Source organism: Argiope bruennichi, chromosome 7 (assembly GCF_947563725.1).
Source record: "Argiope bruennichi chromosome 7, qqArgBrue1.1, whole genome shotgun sequence".
Classification (NCBI taxonomy): Eukaryota; Metazoa; Arthropoda; class Arachnida; order Araneae; family Araneidae; genus Argiope; species Argiope bruennichi.
The window spans coordinates 128,571,807-128,587,631 of NC_079157.1; the positions used below are offsets into that span (position 1 = coordinate 128,571,807).

At 26.7% G+C, this 15,825-nt stretch overlaps 1 protein-coding gene across 3 annotated transcripts; it reads left to right on the plus strand.

Annotated features, from left to right (window-relative positions):
* The first annotated feature begins 646 nt into the window (after positions 1–646).
* LOC129975945 (cytochrome c oxidase subunit 4 isoform 2, mitochondrial-like) lies at positions 647–13,178 on the plus strand. 3 transcript variants are annotated; one of them, XM_056089246.1, is made up of 5 exons: positions 647–803; positions 5,476–5,747; positions 6,016–6,081; positions 6,461–6,598; positions 12,951–13,178. In XM_056089246.1, exons 3-5 carry the CDS (start codon positions 6,063–6,065, stop codon positions 13,052–13,054), a joined length of 261 nt encoding a protein of 86 aa, XP_055945221.1. In that variant the 5' UTR covers positions 647–803; positions 5,476–5,747; positions 6,016–6,062; the 3' UTR covers positions 13,055–13,178. The 3 variants fall into 3 exon arrangements, with proteins under 3 accessions (XP_055945221.1, XP_055945220.1, XP_055945219.1); XM_056089245.1 differs by lacking the exon at positions 6,016–6,081 and adding an exon at positions 12,039–12,133; XM_056089244.1 differs by lacking the exon at positions 6,016–6,081.
* The last annotated feature ends 2,647 nt before the right edge of the window (positions 13,179–15,825 follow it).

The window sequence follows — 15,825 nt, forward strand, 5'->3', positions numbered from 1 at the left end:
GAATGATCGATTTAACGGTTTTTAATATCTAGTTACATATGATTAAATTTATTGGGCAAGATTAGACCTTTATATACCTTTACCCACATTGACCTTTAAGCGTTATTTTCATGCTGGCGCTTAATATAAATATGAAATTTCGCCAGAATTTTCTTTTTAAAATTTTATTTTTTTAGGGGATAATCAAACTATAGATCACTCTGATTTTAAATCTTATGCAATTATATTGTTGCTTCTATGTAAAATTAACAGTAATCATCTTTATAGAAATCTTTTTAAAAAAAATAATTTTATTGTTACAAATGTATGTTTGGACTTAAATATACTTCAGAAAAATATTAATCAGTATTAAACCCTCTAACCTACTTCTACAACCTGTTTATTTTGGTTGCACTTTTTGTTTGCAAGATAAAACATCGGTCATTAGGTCTGTCTCTGAATTAAAATTTTAAGACACTACTTAGATCTACCAATGTGTTATCTTGTATTAAAGAAAAGCAATTTTTGCGCAATTAATGACAGGCAGTTTTAATTATTGAATTATTATATTATATATAGCTTATTTTAAAAGATTAAACTGTGGAAATCTAAATTTGTGATTTTCATAAAATTTTGAGAATTCGTTTTTAAAAAAAATTGTACGCAGTTGATCTATTGGAAAGAACGTAGTCAACCTGTTTGCACCAGAACTTGCGCCTTCTTTTCTCTAGTGACATTTCTTGAATCTGGCAAATCCTTTCCATCGTCCATTTCCTCTTCAGAAAGATTTCGATTACGAGAAGCGGTTGAGGTTAGAGCTTGAAGTAAGTATTTTTGTCGATATTCTGTATTAATCGTCGGATTTTTTTTACTTCTGCTGGTTTTGTTTTGCATTTTCTTTCTCCCGTTCTATTAGAATTAAACATTCTGATGGATATAAATACCACTTGTAAGACTAGGAACTTAAAATGTGTATATTTGTAACTATTTTTAATTATTTCAAGTAATATAAACTGTTTATCATCAAATGGCCGATTATTTAAGAATTCTCTACAGACATTTTTGAATCGCATTGCAAAGTAAGATATCTTTTTTGTTGTATAATTTAGTTATGTAATTCATTGTGGATAAGTTGGCTGGCGCCAGTATTCTTAAATTAACCGAATTCCTGGGCAGCAGCTAAAGTAAGATGTTTGACATTATATGCCCTCTTGGTTTCTGAATTATTATGAAATACTATAGATATACTGTATTCTAAAATGTTTTCTAAAATTGGATTTATGTAAAAAAAGAAAAAAAAAAACCCTAATTCCTTTTGCAATTTTGAGTGTTCAGTTTAAAAATGAATAACGTTTCATTTAAATTTTCAAAACTGGAGTTCCGAATAAGCTTCAGAAGATTAGGAATGTCGCAATTATAAGAATATGCTATTTTCGTTATGAAATCTATGAATTTAGAAAAAAGGAATTATTGGTTAGTGAAATTTTATTCATTTAAATTGATTGCATTAACTTTAATTATGTTCTTGAAATATACTCGTTTTTTTTTTTAAACTAAAGTTTGTATTTTTCATTTTCTGTGTACTCCAGTGTATTTAATATTTTTAATTTGTCTTGAAATTTGTAAACATTGAAAAGTTGAGTCTTTTTGTGTAGAATAAATAGGACAACAGAATTATTTAGAATTACTTCGTTGTGGTTATTCTCTTACTTATATAAGGATGGTGATAGATTAGTTTTGATATAGAGAATCCACATGAACATTGACAAATTATTATAACTCAATTAGATTTTATTTTTAAAAAATTAACATTTTAAATTATTAAATACAGACATTTTAAGCTGTGAATGCTTTCTCTAAATCATTATATTTAATCATGTAATTTTGGGAGGATTTTTTTCCCCCACAGGTTTTTTTCTTATCTGAGTAAATTCATGTAAAACTGCTAAAATTATATTATTGTGTACACAAAACTGAGTCTGCTGATGTATTTGGGATATGTTTTCACTTTATCATTGATGCTAATATTAGTAGATATAATATTTTTCAAATGAATTTAGCTATATATGATTGTTATGTTTTAAAGATCCACAGTAAATTAGCATTTAATCAAAAGAATTATTGATTCTGGAATTTTTTGAAGCAAGGTATTATGCAAGAAGTATATATGTGTTAGGAATTTGGAAGAATTCTTCTTAAGTCAATTTTTGTAAGTAAAATAAAATTAAATTGATGTAAAAAATTTTAATATGAATCATTCCATAAAAAATTATACAAATAATATTAAGCTGAATTGTGATTAAAATTTTTTTCATTTATGTGTGTACAATCTATTTTTGCTTAAATAGATTGATCTGATTGTATACACATAATGATAAAAAGAAAAATTCTATTGAATTTTGAAAAATTACTTTTTTTTTCACTGTGATCTATTTATTTTAAATTTAAAATGGAAAATCTTTTGAGCTGGTAAAACCTAAAAAAAGGATCAAGCATATCGGTATATGCTTGAATACTTGAGGATATCTGGTAACTGTAATATGAATCAAAGTTAATGAAGTTTGCTGCGTATAGGCAAATTATTATTTTTGTCAAAATATTTTTTAATGTTTAAATTCATTCTTAGGAAAAATGCATTATCAATTTAACAAGAATTTATTATGTCCAACATTCTCTTCGATATCAATTAAATGTTGTAATGGTAATTTTATCCAAAGTATTAAATTTTCCAGAATATAAACATTTAGCTCCCAACAATTTAGTAAAGATACTTTGAGATATTTTAGTTATGGAAATATCCCTAGGATATAATTATTCTCGGTAAAATGAATGTTAATTTAAGATATCAATTAATTATAAAAATTAATTTTTGAAAATGAAGAATTCAGATATCATCTATATATTTGGATTACTGCTAAAGAAATCTGAATGGTGTTTCATCATTAAATAGTGAAAAAATGAACATGAATAGCTTTAAATCCAGTAATTGACATTTCATTTTATGAAACACTTAAGAAATCAAATATTTTGATCTAATAGAAATTAACCTTATAAATCAACTAACTGAATTTTTCCATATGTAATAAAATCTTCAGAATGTTTAGTTCATGAATATGAATGATCTTATTTTGAACTGAATACAAAAGATGGAGAAAGTAGTGTTTGCCTTTCAGAAGGTTAAAGAATAATTTAAGTATTGTCAATTTATGTACTTTAAATTAATTTATTTAGGTATTTTTGTGTAGTAATCTGATTAAAATTAATTGGAATTGTTCCTTAAGTATTTTCATAAATTATGCAAGTTTTGATTGTGGGAACAACAGTATTAGATGTAAATAGTTAAAAAGAATAATCTTTTTTGCTGATTTGAGTTGTATTCCTGGAACAGTTGGCTTAATATTTTTTATGGCTTTCTATTTTGTGTACTATATATATATGTATATATATAAAATATAAAATTTATTCCAAAATGTTGAGAAATTTCATGAATAGCTTGTATTTTTAAAAATGATTTCACAACTTTGAAGAATTACTCGCATATCTACTGTAGATAGGCTACTTTATCTTCAATATCATTAAGGAATACTGATATTTGTTGCTGTTGATTTGGACAAACATGTTGGTTGTGTAATTTCACCAATACATTGTTTATAGAATGCCAATTAAAAATTTCTTATGTTTTAATGTAGCAAACATACTACTGAAACATTTTTGCTTCAGAAAGTCAAACTCTCATTCTCTTTGTGTAGTGGCATAAAGTATTAAAGTTGTCAAAATTCTTGGAGTCATTCTGTTGTAGGCTCTTGAACTATATTATTACACAGACATTGTAATCCAGGATTCTGTGTATTAAAAAAAGAAAGATGTGACTTATTTATTAAAGATAGCTTCTGTCATCTTTTAGACACAGAATTAAAAATTGTTTGTCTATTTGGGAGCTTGTATCTGATTTATCTAAAGTATTTATTGTTTTAATATTTTTAAACATTGCTATACCTAGTATCAAACTTTTATTTTTAAAATTGGAATTCTGCTTATTGTTAATTCCATGTGATTTAGTACAAATATAAAATTAGAAAAAGTAATCCAGACTTTTGCTTGAATGAAAGCATGAATGAACAATATTAAATTATATGCTTATCTTAAAATAATATTTGTGTAAAAAGTTATTAGGAAAATATAAATAAAGACTTAATTGTTTCCTTATTCCTGAATTATATTAGAAGATAGTTTAAAATCATATAATACTTTAAAAAGCAATTAAGCATATCTTAAATTAGTGATGAATTTTATAATTAGTTAAGAGTTTCATTTTCTGAAACTTCATCCTATTCATTTGTCCTGGTCTTCTTTACTATCTAGTTATGCAACTGCTTTTCTGTTTATTTTCATATATTTGTCCATTATGAAGTATATAGAATTTAATGTCAGTTTAAGATATTGTTAAGAAAATTTCTTAGTGATGACTTTTTTTTTTTTTCAAAACAATGAGGTTTTAATTTGTCAGTTTCTCAGGAATTGTTTAAAAAAATTATAATTTTGTTTTGTATGCAGTATATGAATAAGAATTTTCGTTATTTTCAGAAATTCAATTTAAAATCCGAATTTCATCAGTTACCATCTTTCATTTGACTAAAGTGGTTAGATTTTCTGACTTATAATATATGGAATAGAGTTAAATTTAGGATAATTAGTAAAAACTAGGATTGCTTTCACTATTTGGATGTGAGCCCAATTTAACGTGCGAGTGATTTTATGAGCAAGAAACTTGCATTCAACAGTTGTGATATAGACTAAGATTATTCACTTAAATTAGAGAACTATATTTGCATAACAAGAGGGGGGGGGAAATAATTTTGTTGAAAAGAGGCAAATTATTTTTTTATATATACAGTACACTCCCGATTATCCGCGGAATTGGGTGGCGCGGCCGCCGCGGATAACAAAAATCGCGGATAATCCGAAAAAAGCTAAAAACGGGTATAGCATAAGAGAAAACAGTCATTCCAACTTTGAAAAATCGTTTTATGTACAATAAAACGTAAAATAAACAGCAGGAAATGTTTAACTAACGCTTAATATTTTAGTATATCACTCAAAACTAACCTAAAATGCATTTTGTTAATGAAAACAGAAAAGTGCTTTGTATTTACGAGAGGCGTCAAGGATGCACAGAAAAATGAATACATATGTACTGTTTTAATACTGTAATGTATTATGTAATTACAAAAGCATAACTGTAAAACTGCACCTTTTTGAAAAAAATCAGTCAAAAAAAAAAAAAAAAACTTTGTGCGGCAGGCGCGGATAATCCGCACCGCGGATAACCCGCCCGCGGATAATCGGGAGTCTACTGTAATCTAAAAGTAATAATTGGTACAATTTTAGACATAGAATTCAAAATCAAAGTTATCTTAATGCTTTTACATATTTGTTTAACATAATACAGTGGAAATTAATTTCCCAATTTTTTGACTTGAGAATTTTGTTTTTTAGACAATAAATGGCAAGTGTGCTCTACAGTTTACAGTCGAGTATCCCAAGGAATCTAATTCGATGCCTCAAACATTCCTCTGATATTACATGTTTTAACAAATCAAAATGGCGGACCGTTACCAGTCTCTCTTTCAACAGTGGGTTTGTCGAAAATCCTTGTGTTTCAGAAGTAGACAAATCTGCCCCAAACAGTAGGACTGCATCTCTGCTTGCCTTAAAACAGAAAGAAAAAGGTGATTGGCGAAACCTGACTTTGGAAGAAAGGCAAGCGTGTAAGAATAGCTTTCCTAATTTTGATGCTTAGTGTATTTAGTTACAAAATCTATTAAATTTCCTTTTTTTTTTTTCTTTCTCTCTCTAACTTTTTCATTTTTCTTTTTCAGTGCTCCTGTCATTCATACATTAATTCTTCTATTTTCCTTTCATTTTTTTTTAATTATGTATTCTGAATTCATTATTCTCTTTTAAAAAAATATTTTTTAGTTATTTATTGATTTCCTTTTAACGTTAGAAAAGTACCTTACTTTGTTTGCTTTTCAGAGGCATGGCGCACAATTGGGTCTCAAGTTACATGGTGATTCAATGCCATGCTCAAAAGTAATCACGGTAGGATTTGTTTGCCCTAACACAGATGTCCAGTTTTGTTAATTTTATTTTTTATATTTAATATGCTCAATTAATTTGCTATTGGGAAAAAAGCATTGATACTTTGTAATTAGATTATATTTTTAATAGTATCATTTATTGGCATTTTTTTTTAAATTTTATTTACTGGAAATAAAAATAACTTATAATGTAGTAATTCAAATTGAATGCTCTAATAATTCAGATTTCTGTCTTAATAAATTCAATAGTTAAATAAAATAGCTCTTCGTAGTAATGGATTTGTAATACATTTCTGTTAAAATAGTTAACTTTATTTAAGTATGTATTACATTATTTGTTTTGCCAGTTTCTATATTGTTTTCTTCCTTCCTCTTTTCAGTATATTACATGAGCTTTAATCAGCCTTTTTGTGATCTTGTTGATGAACCTGCTGATGAATGGAAACTCATACTAGCAGGAACTTTCACTGCAATGGGTCTTATGATTTTAGGAATGTATGCTTGGATTTCACAGCAAGGTAAGTTAATAATCAATTTGTGTTTGTAACAGATAATTTATAAAAGATTTCTAACCAACTTTTAAGAACGAATTAGTCAAAAGTTATATTAGTAATATAAGCAGATCAAATTGAATGATTGTCTTAAGCTGATGATTTTGGAATTTAAACCTTTCTTAGTTATTTTATTAGATATTTTGTGAAATTATGTGATTATTCTCCATATTTAATCCAGAAGAAAAAGAATAGATTTACAGATTTTAGATAGATTTTAGATGATTTTTTACAGATTAGATAGATTTACAGATGATTTTTTTAAACATACTAAATTACTATTCAAAGAAATGGATATGAATTGATGATGATAAAAAAAATCAAAATATTAATTTATGGCCCTGGCATATAAATTCTACTATTGAAAACATATTATTCACATTTCTGCTTCTGAGAATGAAATTAATTTATGACTAGATTAGAGTTGCAAACTCTTTTGTTGAAAAATATTATTCAAAATTCTTTATCGAAAACCATGAAAATTTATAATGACAAAAAGAGTTAAAATTTAAATTTAGAATGGAAAAAATTACAAATACTACTGTTGTGTTAGCTGAAAAATAATTTCTTTTGTAATAAGATTTGGTATACAAAACAGTTTATCATTATGAATTAAGTTACAAAAGTTGATTGCAAAAGTTGAAAAAAAATCCCCATTAGAGGAAAGCTTAAAACTGCTTTCCTCTAATGGGGATTTATGTCTTTGTCAGAAGCTTTGGGCTTTCATGTTTGAGTGTACAAGATATTTCTACTTGCAAATTCTGAATTATAATAATAATATACTAATGGGTCATGTGATCAGTCTGTCTTTATCTATTAATTATTTCATTTATACTCTGAATCAAAGAATTGATTATGTAGACTAAAAATTTTTGATATTTGCTTACTGTTGCTCGCCTTTTTCCTTTCGTTACACCTGCCCTAAATGCATGTCTGAAATTTTAGCGTTTCTGTATAACTTCCTACTTCTGCTACATCTTCTGAAATAATAATGGTTTGCATTACTCAATTCCATTAAGACTAAGTAATACCTTCTAATATAGTCTCATGATGTTACTTCCTGTGTGTTTCTATGTTAAATTGATTTATTTTGCCACCAAAGGCTAATAAGTCTTTTGTAGTACTTTCAGAATCATTATGTATGCTGGAGAATAAAGATGCCATATATATATATAATATGAGTATTTCAATGCAGCGGTAGTTTCTACAAGTTACCTACAAATTACTATCTTTAGGTTGTTGGATTAATGAGAAAATGGTTTGCAGTAAAGTTAAATATTTATGTGGAATTTTTTTAAAACTGTTATATTTGGGAAAAAAAAAAAAAGGAATGAACAGATTTTAAATGCTAAATAATTATAGAAAGAATATTTCCATAAAGAATAGAAACAGAATCTAAAATCAAATAGATAAATAAATTTTTAAGGAATACAATTTTGTTTCCATTGTTCCAGTTTTGGTTGTGCTATCTGCTTTTGGTGGCCAGCTTGCTCATCCAAATTGATTTTTAAAATGATTAATATGGAATAGTTAACAACTACTGATTGAAGTCATGGTTAGGATTATTTTGTCGCTTGATAAACTTTCTGTTTGGCATGGTTTCTTTTGCATCTTATTTTATCTGACTGAATAAAATTCCAATATTCTCTAGAGTATTCTAATAATATTTTGAAGCATTGAATTAAATGCAGCTGCAAAAATATTCAGCGAATCAATGTTAAACAAGATTTTAATGATTTGTTTACATTCCACTGCTATCTTTCAATAATAAGAATCAAAAACGATTTCTATGCCATGTATGTGGGTCATTTTCAAAATTCGGTGCCATTTGGAAATTGAAAAGACAAAAATAAAAAAAATTTTAATTAGTAAATTTTTTTTAATATTATTAAACAGACATTATTTCTGTATATTACTTGAATATTTTTGATACATTTTTTTCTTTTATATATTTTTAATTGATGTTTTTTTGGTCAGATATGATGAAAATTGTCATGTCTGTTACCGGACATTTTTCTTGTAATTTTAGTATTTAAGTTCAGTGTACAATAATGTAAAGCTATATTTAATATAAGTATAGAGTCATTTTACCCATATAATAAAGACTTTCGAATAAAAAAATATTTCTTATGGTATTTTTATACTTCCGTTTGTCATGTCTGTTACTAATATAGAATTCTTACAAGGATTTTTTTAATATAAAATACTATAAAAAACAATTAATGCAAAATGTCTGTCATTCTTATATATACTAGGCAGAGTCAATTAATATGTAACTCTAATTGTAGCAATATTATGTCAATTTAAACTTTTTAAGGAAAATTTTGAAATGATAACAGACATGACACAAAGTAACAGACGTGACACTGAGTAACAGACATGACATAAATTCAGGAGCCAAATTTTGATGTAAAGCTTGAAAGATAGAATTAAGCTAAAATGTGTTTCTCTTTTAGTACATAACTTTTTACTATAAAATAAAAAAAAATATATGTATATATTATTTGAAATTCACAGATACAGAATTGAAACATGTGTACACATTTTATTTTTTAGTATTTTCTTGAGTTACAATGCTATTTATTCAACATCATATTTGGAGAGATCCACATCAAATATTATAATTGGCGAAAAGAGCATCCAGTTAGATTTGGATTTGGAAGTTTCATTACAATATCCTCTGCTTCAATATTATATTCTTTATCATCCTCTCAAAAGAACTTTGCATGATTCCTGACTTTTTTTAAATGCTTAACTGTAAAATTGTTGTCCTGGATGTCGATTATTTCTGAAACGAAATATTTTATCGATCGATTTACCCTCCAATTTTACAAGTACGAAGCTTCCTTCTTGAATATCTTGTTGAAAATTGTTGGATAAATGAGAAGAAAAAGATCTACAATTATTTTCTGCGTTATTTATTGTCATGGCTGTGCTTTCTTGTTCATTTTCTTTTAATGCAAATACATTAACTGTAAAACAGTCACAGACATTTTTCTGTCTGCAGAAACAGCTTAAATCCCTAAAAAACATTGAGTGATTCCCAAAAGAAAAAATTTGATGTACGCTCATCGTTGCTTTTAAAACCGGAATATCAGATGGAATTATTTTTTTAAACATTTCTACATCTGTTTCACAGATATAATGAAGCTGAATGTTTGATTTATTTATTAAAACATTAAACAGAGTTTTTGTATCAGGTATATCTGTCCCCTGTGCAACTATTTTGTCAGCAGCTCTCTTAATGGTTACCCCTATTCCATCAGCAGCACCCTTGCCGTGACCAGCCTCAAAAAAAGACCATGATCCATACTTATAACCATTATTTGCTATATGCTCATTCAAAAAGAAGAAATTTTTCTTCTTCCGATATTGCGTGGTAGGGCCATCAGAAAAAAAGTGGATAATTTCAACTTCGGGGGAAATTCTCTTAAGCTCGTTGAATATTGGCTGAAGGTGAGCCCAAATTGCTGCAGGACCATGGTCGTAACATTCGGAAATTGTGCAGAACGAAATTGGTTCATGCTGGTTTCTTAGATATAAAACGCCAGTATGCAGAGTTGCCTGCTTTCTCGATCCTCCGAAATGAAATGCCTGCACTTCTGTAGCATGTTTGCACACGTAATTTTCAGAAATGAAGTTTAATAAAGCAAATGATTTGATAACATTGCAAACATTAATCAATTCGGTAAATACAAAGTGATAATAAAAAACAAAGAAGATAAGAGAAAAAATGAAAAACAAACATGCGCTTTTAAAAAGTAAGAACTTACATTTATTCCCTCCCCCCCCCCCCACCCTTAAAAAATTCTTCCTAAAATATCAACTAAAATTTAAACAAAACAAACCCAAAAATTGAGCCATATTTCAAATCTTCGAATATGTCAAGTCTGTTACCAAGATTGTCATGTCTGTTACTATATAGAGTAACAGACATGACCAGTAACAGACATGACATTTCAAAGTACAAAAATTAAGAAAACTAAATAATTCCATAAAAACATGAAAATAAATTTTAATTAAAATTAAAAACCTAAAAATCTAAATTAATCAGTTGAATAAATTAATAAATAAATATATTTTATACAAAATATTAAGGTAACAGACATGACATGCAATAAAAATACTTAACACAAAAAGGCTTCAGCTTCTTCAATCAAACATTCAAGATGGCTGCTTGCATTTCTTTATTAGAACATGTTTCACTGGTATACAAGTGTTGTCATTTCAAAATTTCAATCTTGTTGCTTAAAATGTTGAAAATATTGTATGGTAACAGACATGACTTAATGTCTGGACAGCTGTATTTAATTGGTAAAAATCATCTATTCTTCTTAAAAGGTTATTAAAACCTTCTTTATAACATAGTTAAAAGTATATTTCACAATAAAAAAATATGTCAGAATAAAAATTTTAATTTTTGGAAAGTAATGCAGCAAAAAACATTTTGAGTTTTATGATTTGGACAGCTGAATTTTTGTTTCCTCTCAACTTCTTTATTAGAAAAAAAATAAAAAATCAGATGAATTATTTTAATTTTATTGTTTCTCCACTGGAAATTGCCTGCTAAAAAGCATGGTACAAAGAAAAATCATTTAAACTTTATAACATCTTGTAAAAAAAAATGTTTCCCATGGACAACAAATGGCACCAAATTTTGAAAATAACCCATGTATGTATGTATGTATATATATATATATATATATATATATATATATATATATATATATATGTATATATATATGTATATATATATGTATATATATATGTATATATATATGTATATATATATGTATACATACATAATTATAGATATGAATACAAAAAGGAAATCATTTAATAGTGTATGTAATATAAAATCAGAAATTATTGATCTTGCCTTCCCTATGTCTGATTCTTGTATTTATTGATGACTTTGTTTTAGTTCTAAAGAATGCCAACATTTTACTTTTTGATACATTGCTAATTGTAGATGTTTTTTATGAGGAACTGGGCTTATTAATTTCATAAGTAAATCTGAATAGTTTCTTGAATTTTGCAATATATATATATATTATGATTCTTTTTATTTTAATTATAATTTTTGTGCATTACGTTCTCATACATAACCGTAAAAGAAGCATAATATCTAGTTTTGGGTTGTTATAAAAAAATCTATTTATCCTTAAATGGCCAAATAGAAATTCTGTTTGGAATTATCTACTGTACTTAAACCAAAGCTGTGGGTAGGCTGATAAAATGTTAAATGATTGTTTGATAAATTATTTCTTAAGTTTATATAAAAACTAATTGAAAATTTATAGAATATCAAAGCTATGATAATTAAACAGTTTATTTATTTTTTCATTTTTATTATAACTTTATTTGATTGATCCAGTGTTTTAAATTTCACTTTTCAATCCTGAAGCTATGACTAGAAAAGAGCTCATAGAATTTGAAAGTTCTCAGAAGACTTGACTGATTGAGAAATGAAAATGAATGGGTATCAGATTATTTTTGAAGGTACTGTGTACTGCTTGTAGTATGCATGAAATGAGCATTTGTAGAGAAAGATTACCATAATTTTCATAAAATGGATGTTTCTTATGTAGCATTGACCAATATGATAGAATTTCATGTTATAAACATACCTGAATAATAGTTAAAAGGTATGCAGAACAGTTTAGAAATTACTTGTAAATCTACATGAGCATCCATTAGACAAGGAATATAGTTCTGAATAAATAAGGTTTTATTTAAAGGCTAGCTGCTTTTGGTGACCAGCTGTTTCTTAGAATATTGGTTGAGTTTGTTCAGTTGAATCTTTTATGTATAGTTTACTCATATTTCCAACTGCAAAATATTATATTTTTTAATCCTGTAGTAATGTTAATTCACACACATATTCTCAACATAAAGAAGAAATAAATTCATTTTTGTTTTCATGTTAATATTGACCTTGAAAGAAATAAACTTTAACAACAAAGTAATCAATATTGTTTGTCCACCACGAGAACACTTCTAGACAATGTTTATGTTTATAGTGGGCATTATAGAAACAGGTTACTGTAGGAAATTTGGCAGAGGTAGAAGTTCATTTAAGTTTCTTATGTTGACATGTTTAGTACCAAATTAGCAATATTTGGTATAACCAAATAAATAACCAAAAAAAATATGTGAAAATAATTAGATAATTAGTATTTGAACAAGGGAACGACCATAATACTTACCAGTAGTAGTCTTTCATTGAATCAAATTTTTATATTTGATGTGAATGTTTTGTTAAAATTGGATTCTAGTTCAAAGGTTTTAAATGTGCAATTGTATTTTTTTCTTTCAGAAAATACCATAGAGGATATTGGTCCACTTTCTGTTAGAAAAGAACTGAAAGTCAAACCAGAAGCTAGCTTATTTTTTGGAAATAATTCTACACAAACAGCTTAGGATTATAAGATGTACAAATTTTCTACAATCATGTGTAGTTGAGTTCATACATTTGTTGCAAAGAGTTTTCAGTTATACACTTTTTGGTTGTCCAGTCGAATAAATTTTATTTTACCCATTTTTATTGAAGTTGTCTCGCTCTTTATATGATTTATTCTTTTATTTTCTTTTTCTACATTTTAATTGTCATTGTATTCTTACTTTCACATTGTTCAACAAATTAGCTTAGTGTTATGTGTGTTATGCATTTTGATCAAAATTTTGAAATTGTTATTCTATTCATTGCCTCAAAAATTGAAAAATAACATTTCTCAATTTAGAAGAAACAGATTAGATAGGGCAGCAAATCAGCTTAGTGCCAAATGTCTATTAATTTTTTTTAATGTAATAAAAAAGGAAAGTTTTTCAGTTTGAAAAACTTTGTTATTAGAGCAAAATATAATTTCCATCAACTAGTAAATTATATAATAAAACCCCTTTATTTTCCATATAAATATAAAAAATAGAACATCAATTTTTCTACCCCTTCTAGGTAACACATTTAAATTTCCCAATAACCAAGCAGAAGTTGAAAGCACGCACCTTGCAAATACTGGTTCTTTAGCAGATGCAACTATTGTGCTTTCCTTGATTTAAGTTACTAAATTTTCTCCTCTAATATGGATGGCTACTTCTCTGTTGAATGATTTTCATTTAATTTTACATTGTTGCTTATTTAACAATATGACAGTTTTTTATTTATTTAACTATATAGCACAAACAGTGTTGCCATTCATCTAATTCCTTTAAATCAACCAGATTTATTTTATCTGAAATAATTATCAATTTGAACTGAAATAGACTGTCTTCCTGCTTGCATATAAATAATAAAGCTTTTTTTTTATATCATGGTTAGTAGATTACTTTAATTTTTAGGTTTTATCTATTTCAGATCAAATTTATGAGCTTTTCCAAATTCTAATCCAGTAATTCTTTATTACATTTTATATTCCCTCTTTTGAACTGTGAAAAGTGCAGTAGCATATTTGACATTTACTATTGGTACACACAACATTCTCAAAGTAATCATTTGCTAAAGCAGACTAAAACATTATTTTGAAATATTAATCTAATCTTTTATCTCCCCTGTAAGATTTTCTAAACTATTTTAAAAATTGTTGAAGAATTTTTTTTTATGCTTTTGGATTGACTGTTATTTCTTTTTGATGATGTCTAAATAATTGTTGCATATATTTTGAATAACTCATTATTAGTCATCAAAATGATTTTGATGACTAATGATGAATGATTTAATAACTTGAAACAACTTTAACTTTTGTAAAGCTATATTAGCTGCTTAATTGATATTATAATTGTGTAAGCAGAGATGTAGTATGTTGTTTGAGTGAGCCATTATATATTACTTCAGATATTTCTCTTGGCTCGTCATTTCCCCACATTATCATCAAGTTGTATTTTGCAACCTCATCAAATCTTGAACCAATGGTTCATATGATTATATGTTGAAAACTACAACACACCACATCATTATTAAATAATAAAATTTCTTAAGGCTAAATGAAAGCTGAGAATTTCTTAAACAGTTTTCTGTTTAAATACATTTTTATTATAAAATGTTAAGTGTATCTGTTGCTTTTAAAAGTAATATTTTAGATTCAGGACTATTTAATATTTAATAGCATACATTCTTAAAATTTTCTTTATGCAAGCAAATCAATTTTGGATATGGTATCTGTTTACTGTAATCTACTTCTTTCCACATTGCATTATTTATGTGCTTATTGCATTTGGCAATGAAGCTAAATATTTGATACTAGAGTTTGTTGACTTTTAGTAAAGTCAGTTGTTGAATATGAGGAATAAAGATGGCTGTAAGATTATTGAGCAAAGGGCTCAATGTTTTAAGATAGAAAATGAAAACACCATGGATAAATATCAAAAATCCATTGCTTCTATGGGAATAAAGTGGTTTTCTTGAGGATATGATTCTAAAGATATATATTCTTTGTTACAATTTTATTAGTACTAAACAAACATGTAAATATATATTTAAGGTTTAATATATATTTGTGTATCATAAATTATTAAGTATTTAAATATTATCCAGAATTTTATTTCTTTTTTGTATATAAAAAGTATGAAAATACTTTCAAAGAATAAAATATGTAAACAATAAATCATTTTTATTTGATTTTTACTTTCATCATCTTAGCTTGGTCAGCTGTTCCAGTAAGCCTAGCCCTTAATTTGGCCTGAAGGTTATGTACTCAACATTCCAAAATAGCCATCTAAATCTTTACTAAAAAATGTAATTTACGAGGTTCTTTCTGTCTTTGAAAATGATACATAAAGCTGTGATGTGATGACTGCATTCATTTCAAGAAATGCATATCATTGTTTCAAGGATTTTTTTGTATTTACAGTTATGATAAAATCAACTAGATAATATAAAGCTTTAAAACACAATTTGACTAAAGTAATAATTTGCTACCATATGCACCCCCTAACTTGAATTGTCATTTGAGTTGCTCATTGGCCAATGTTATGTCGAGAAAATAAATTGGCAAAATTATTGGATTTAATATATTACTTATTATTTAGTGCAAAATAATTATTATTGATTTTTACTGACCTCTAAAAAGTGAGACTAACTAGTAAACCCCTTACTATCTAGTAAGATTATTATTTATATTAAAACTCACAAACATCAGAAAATACTAAAAAATCAGCTTACTGCTTTGGCTTCTAAGTAACTCAAAATAATTCAAATT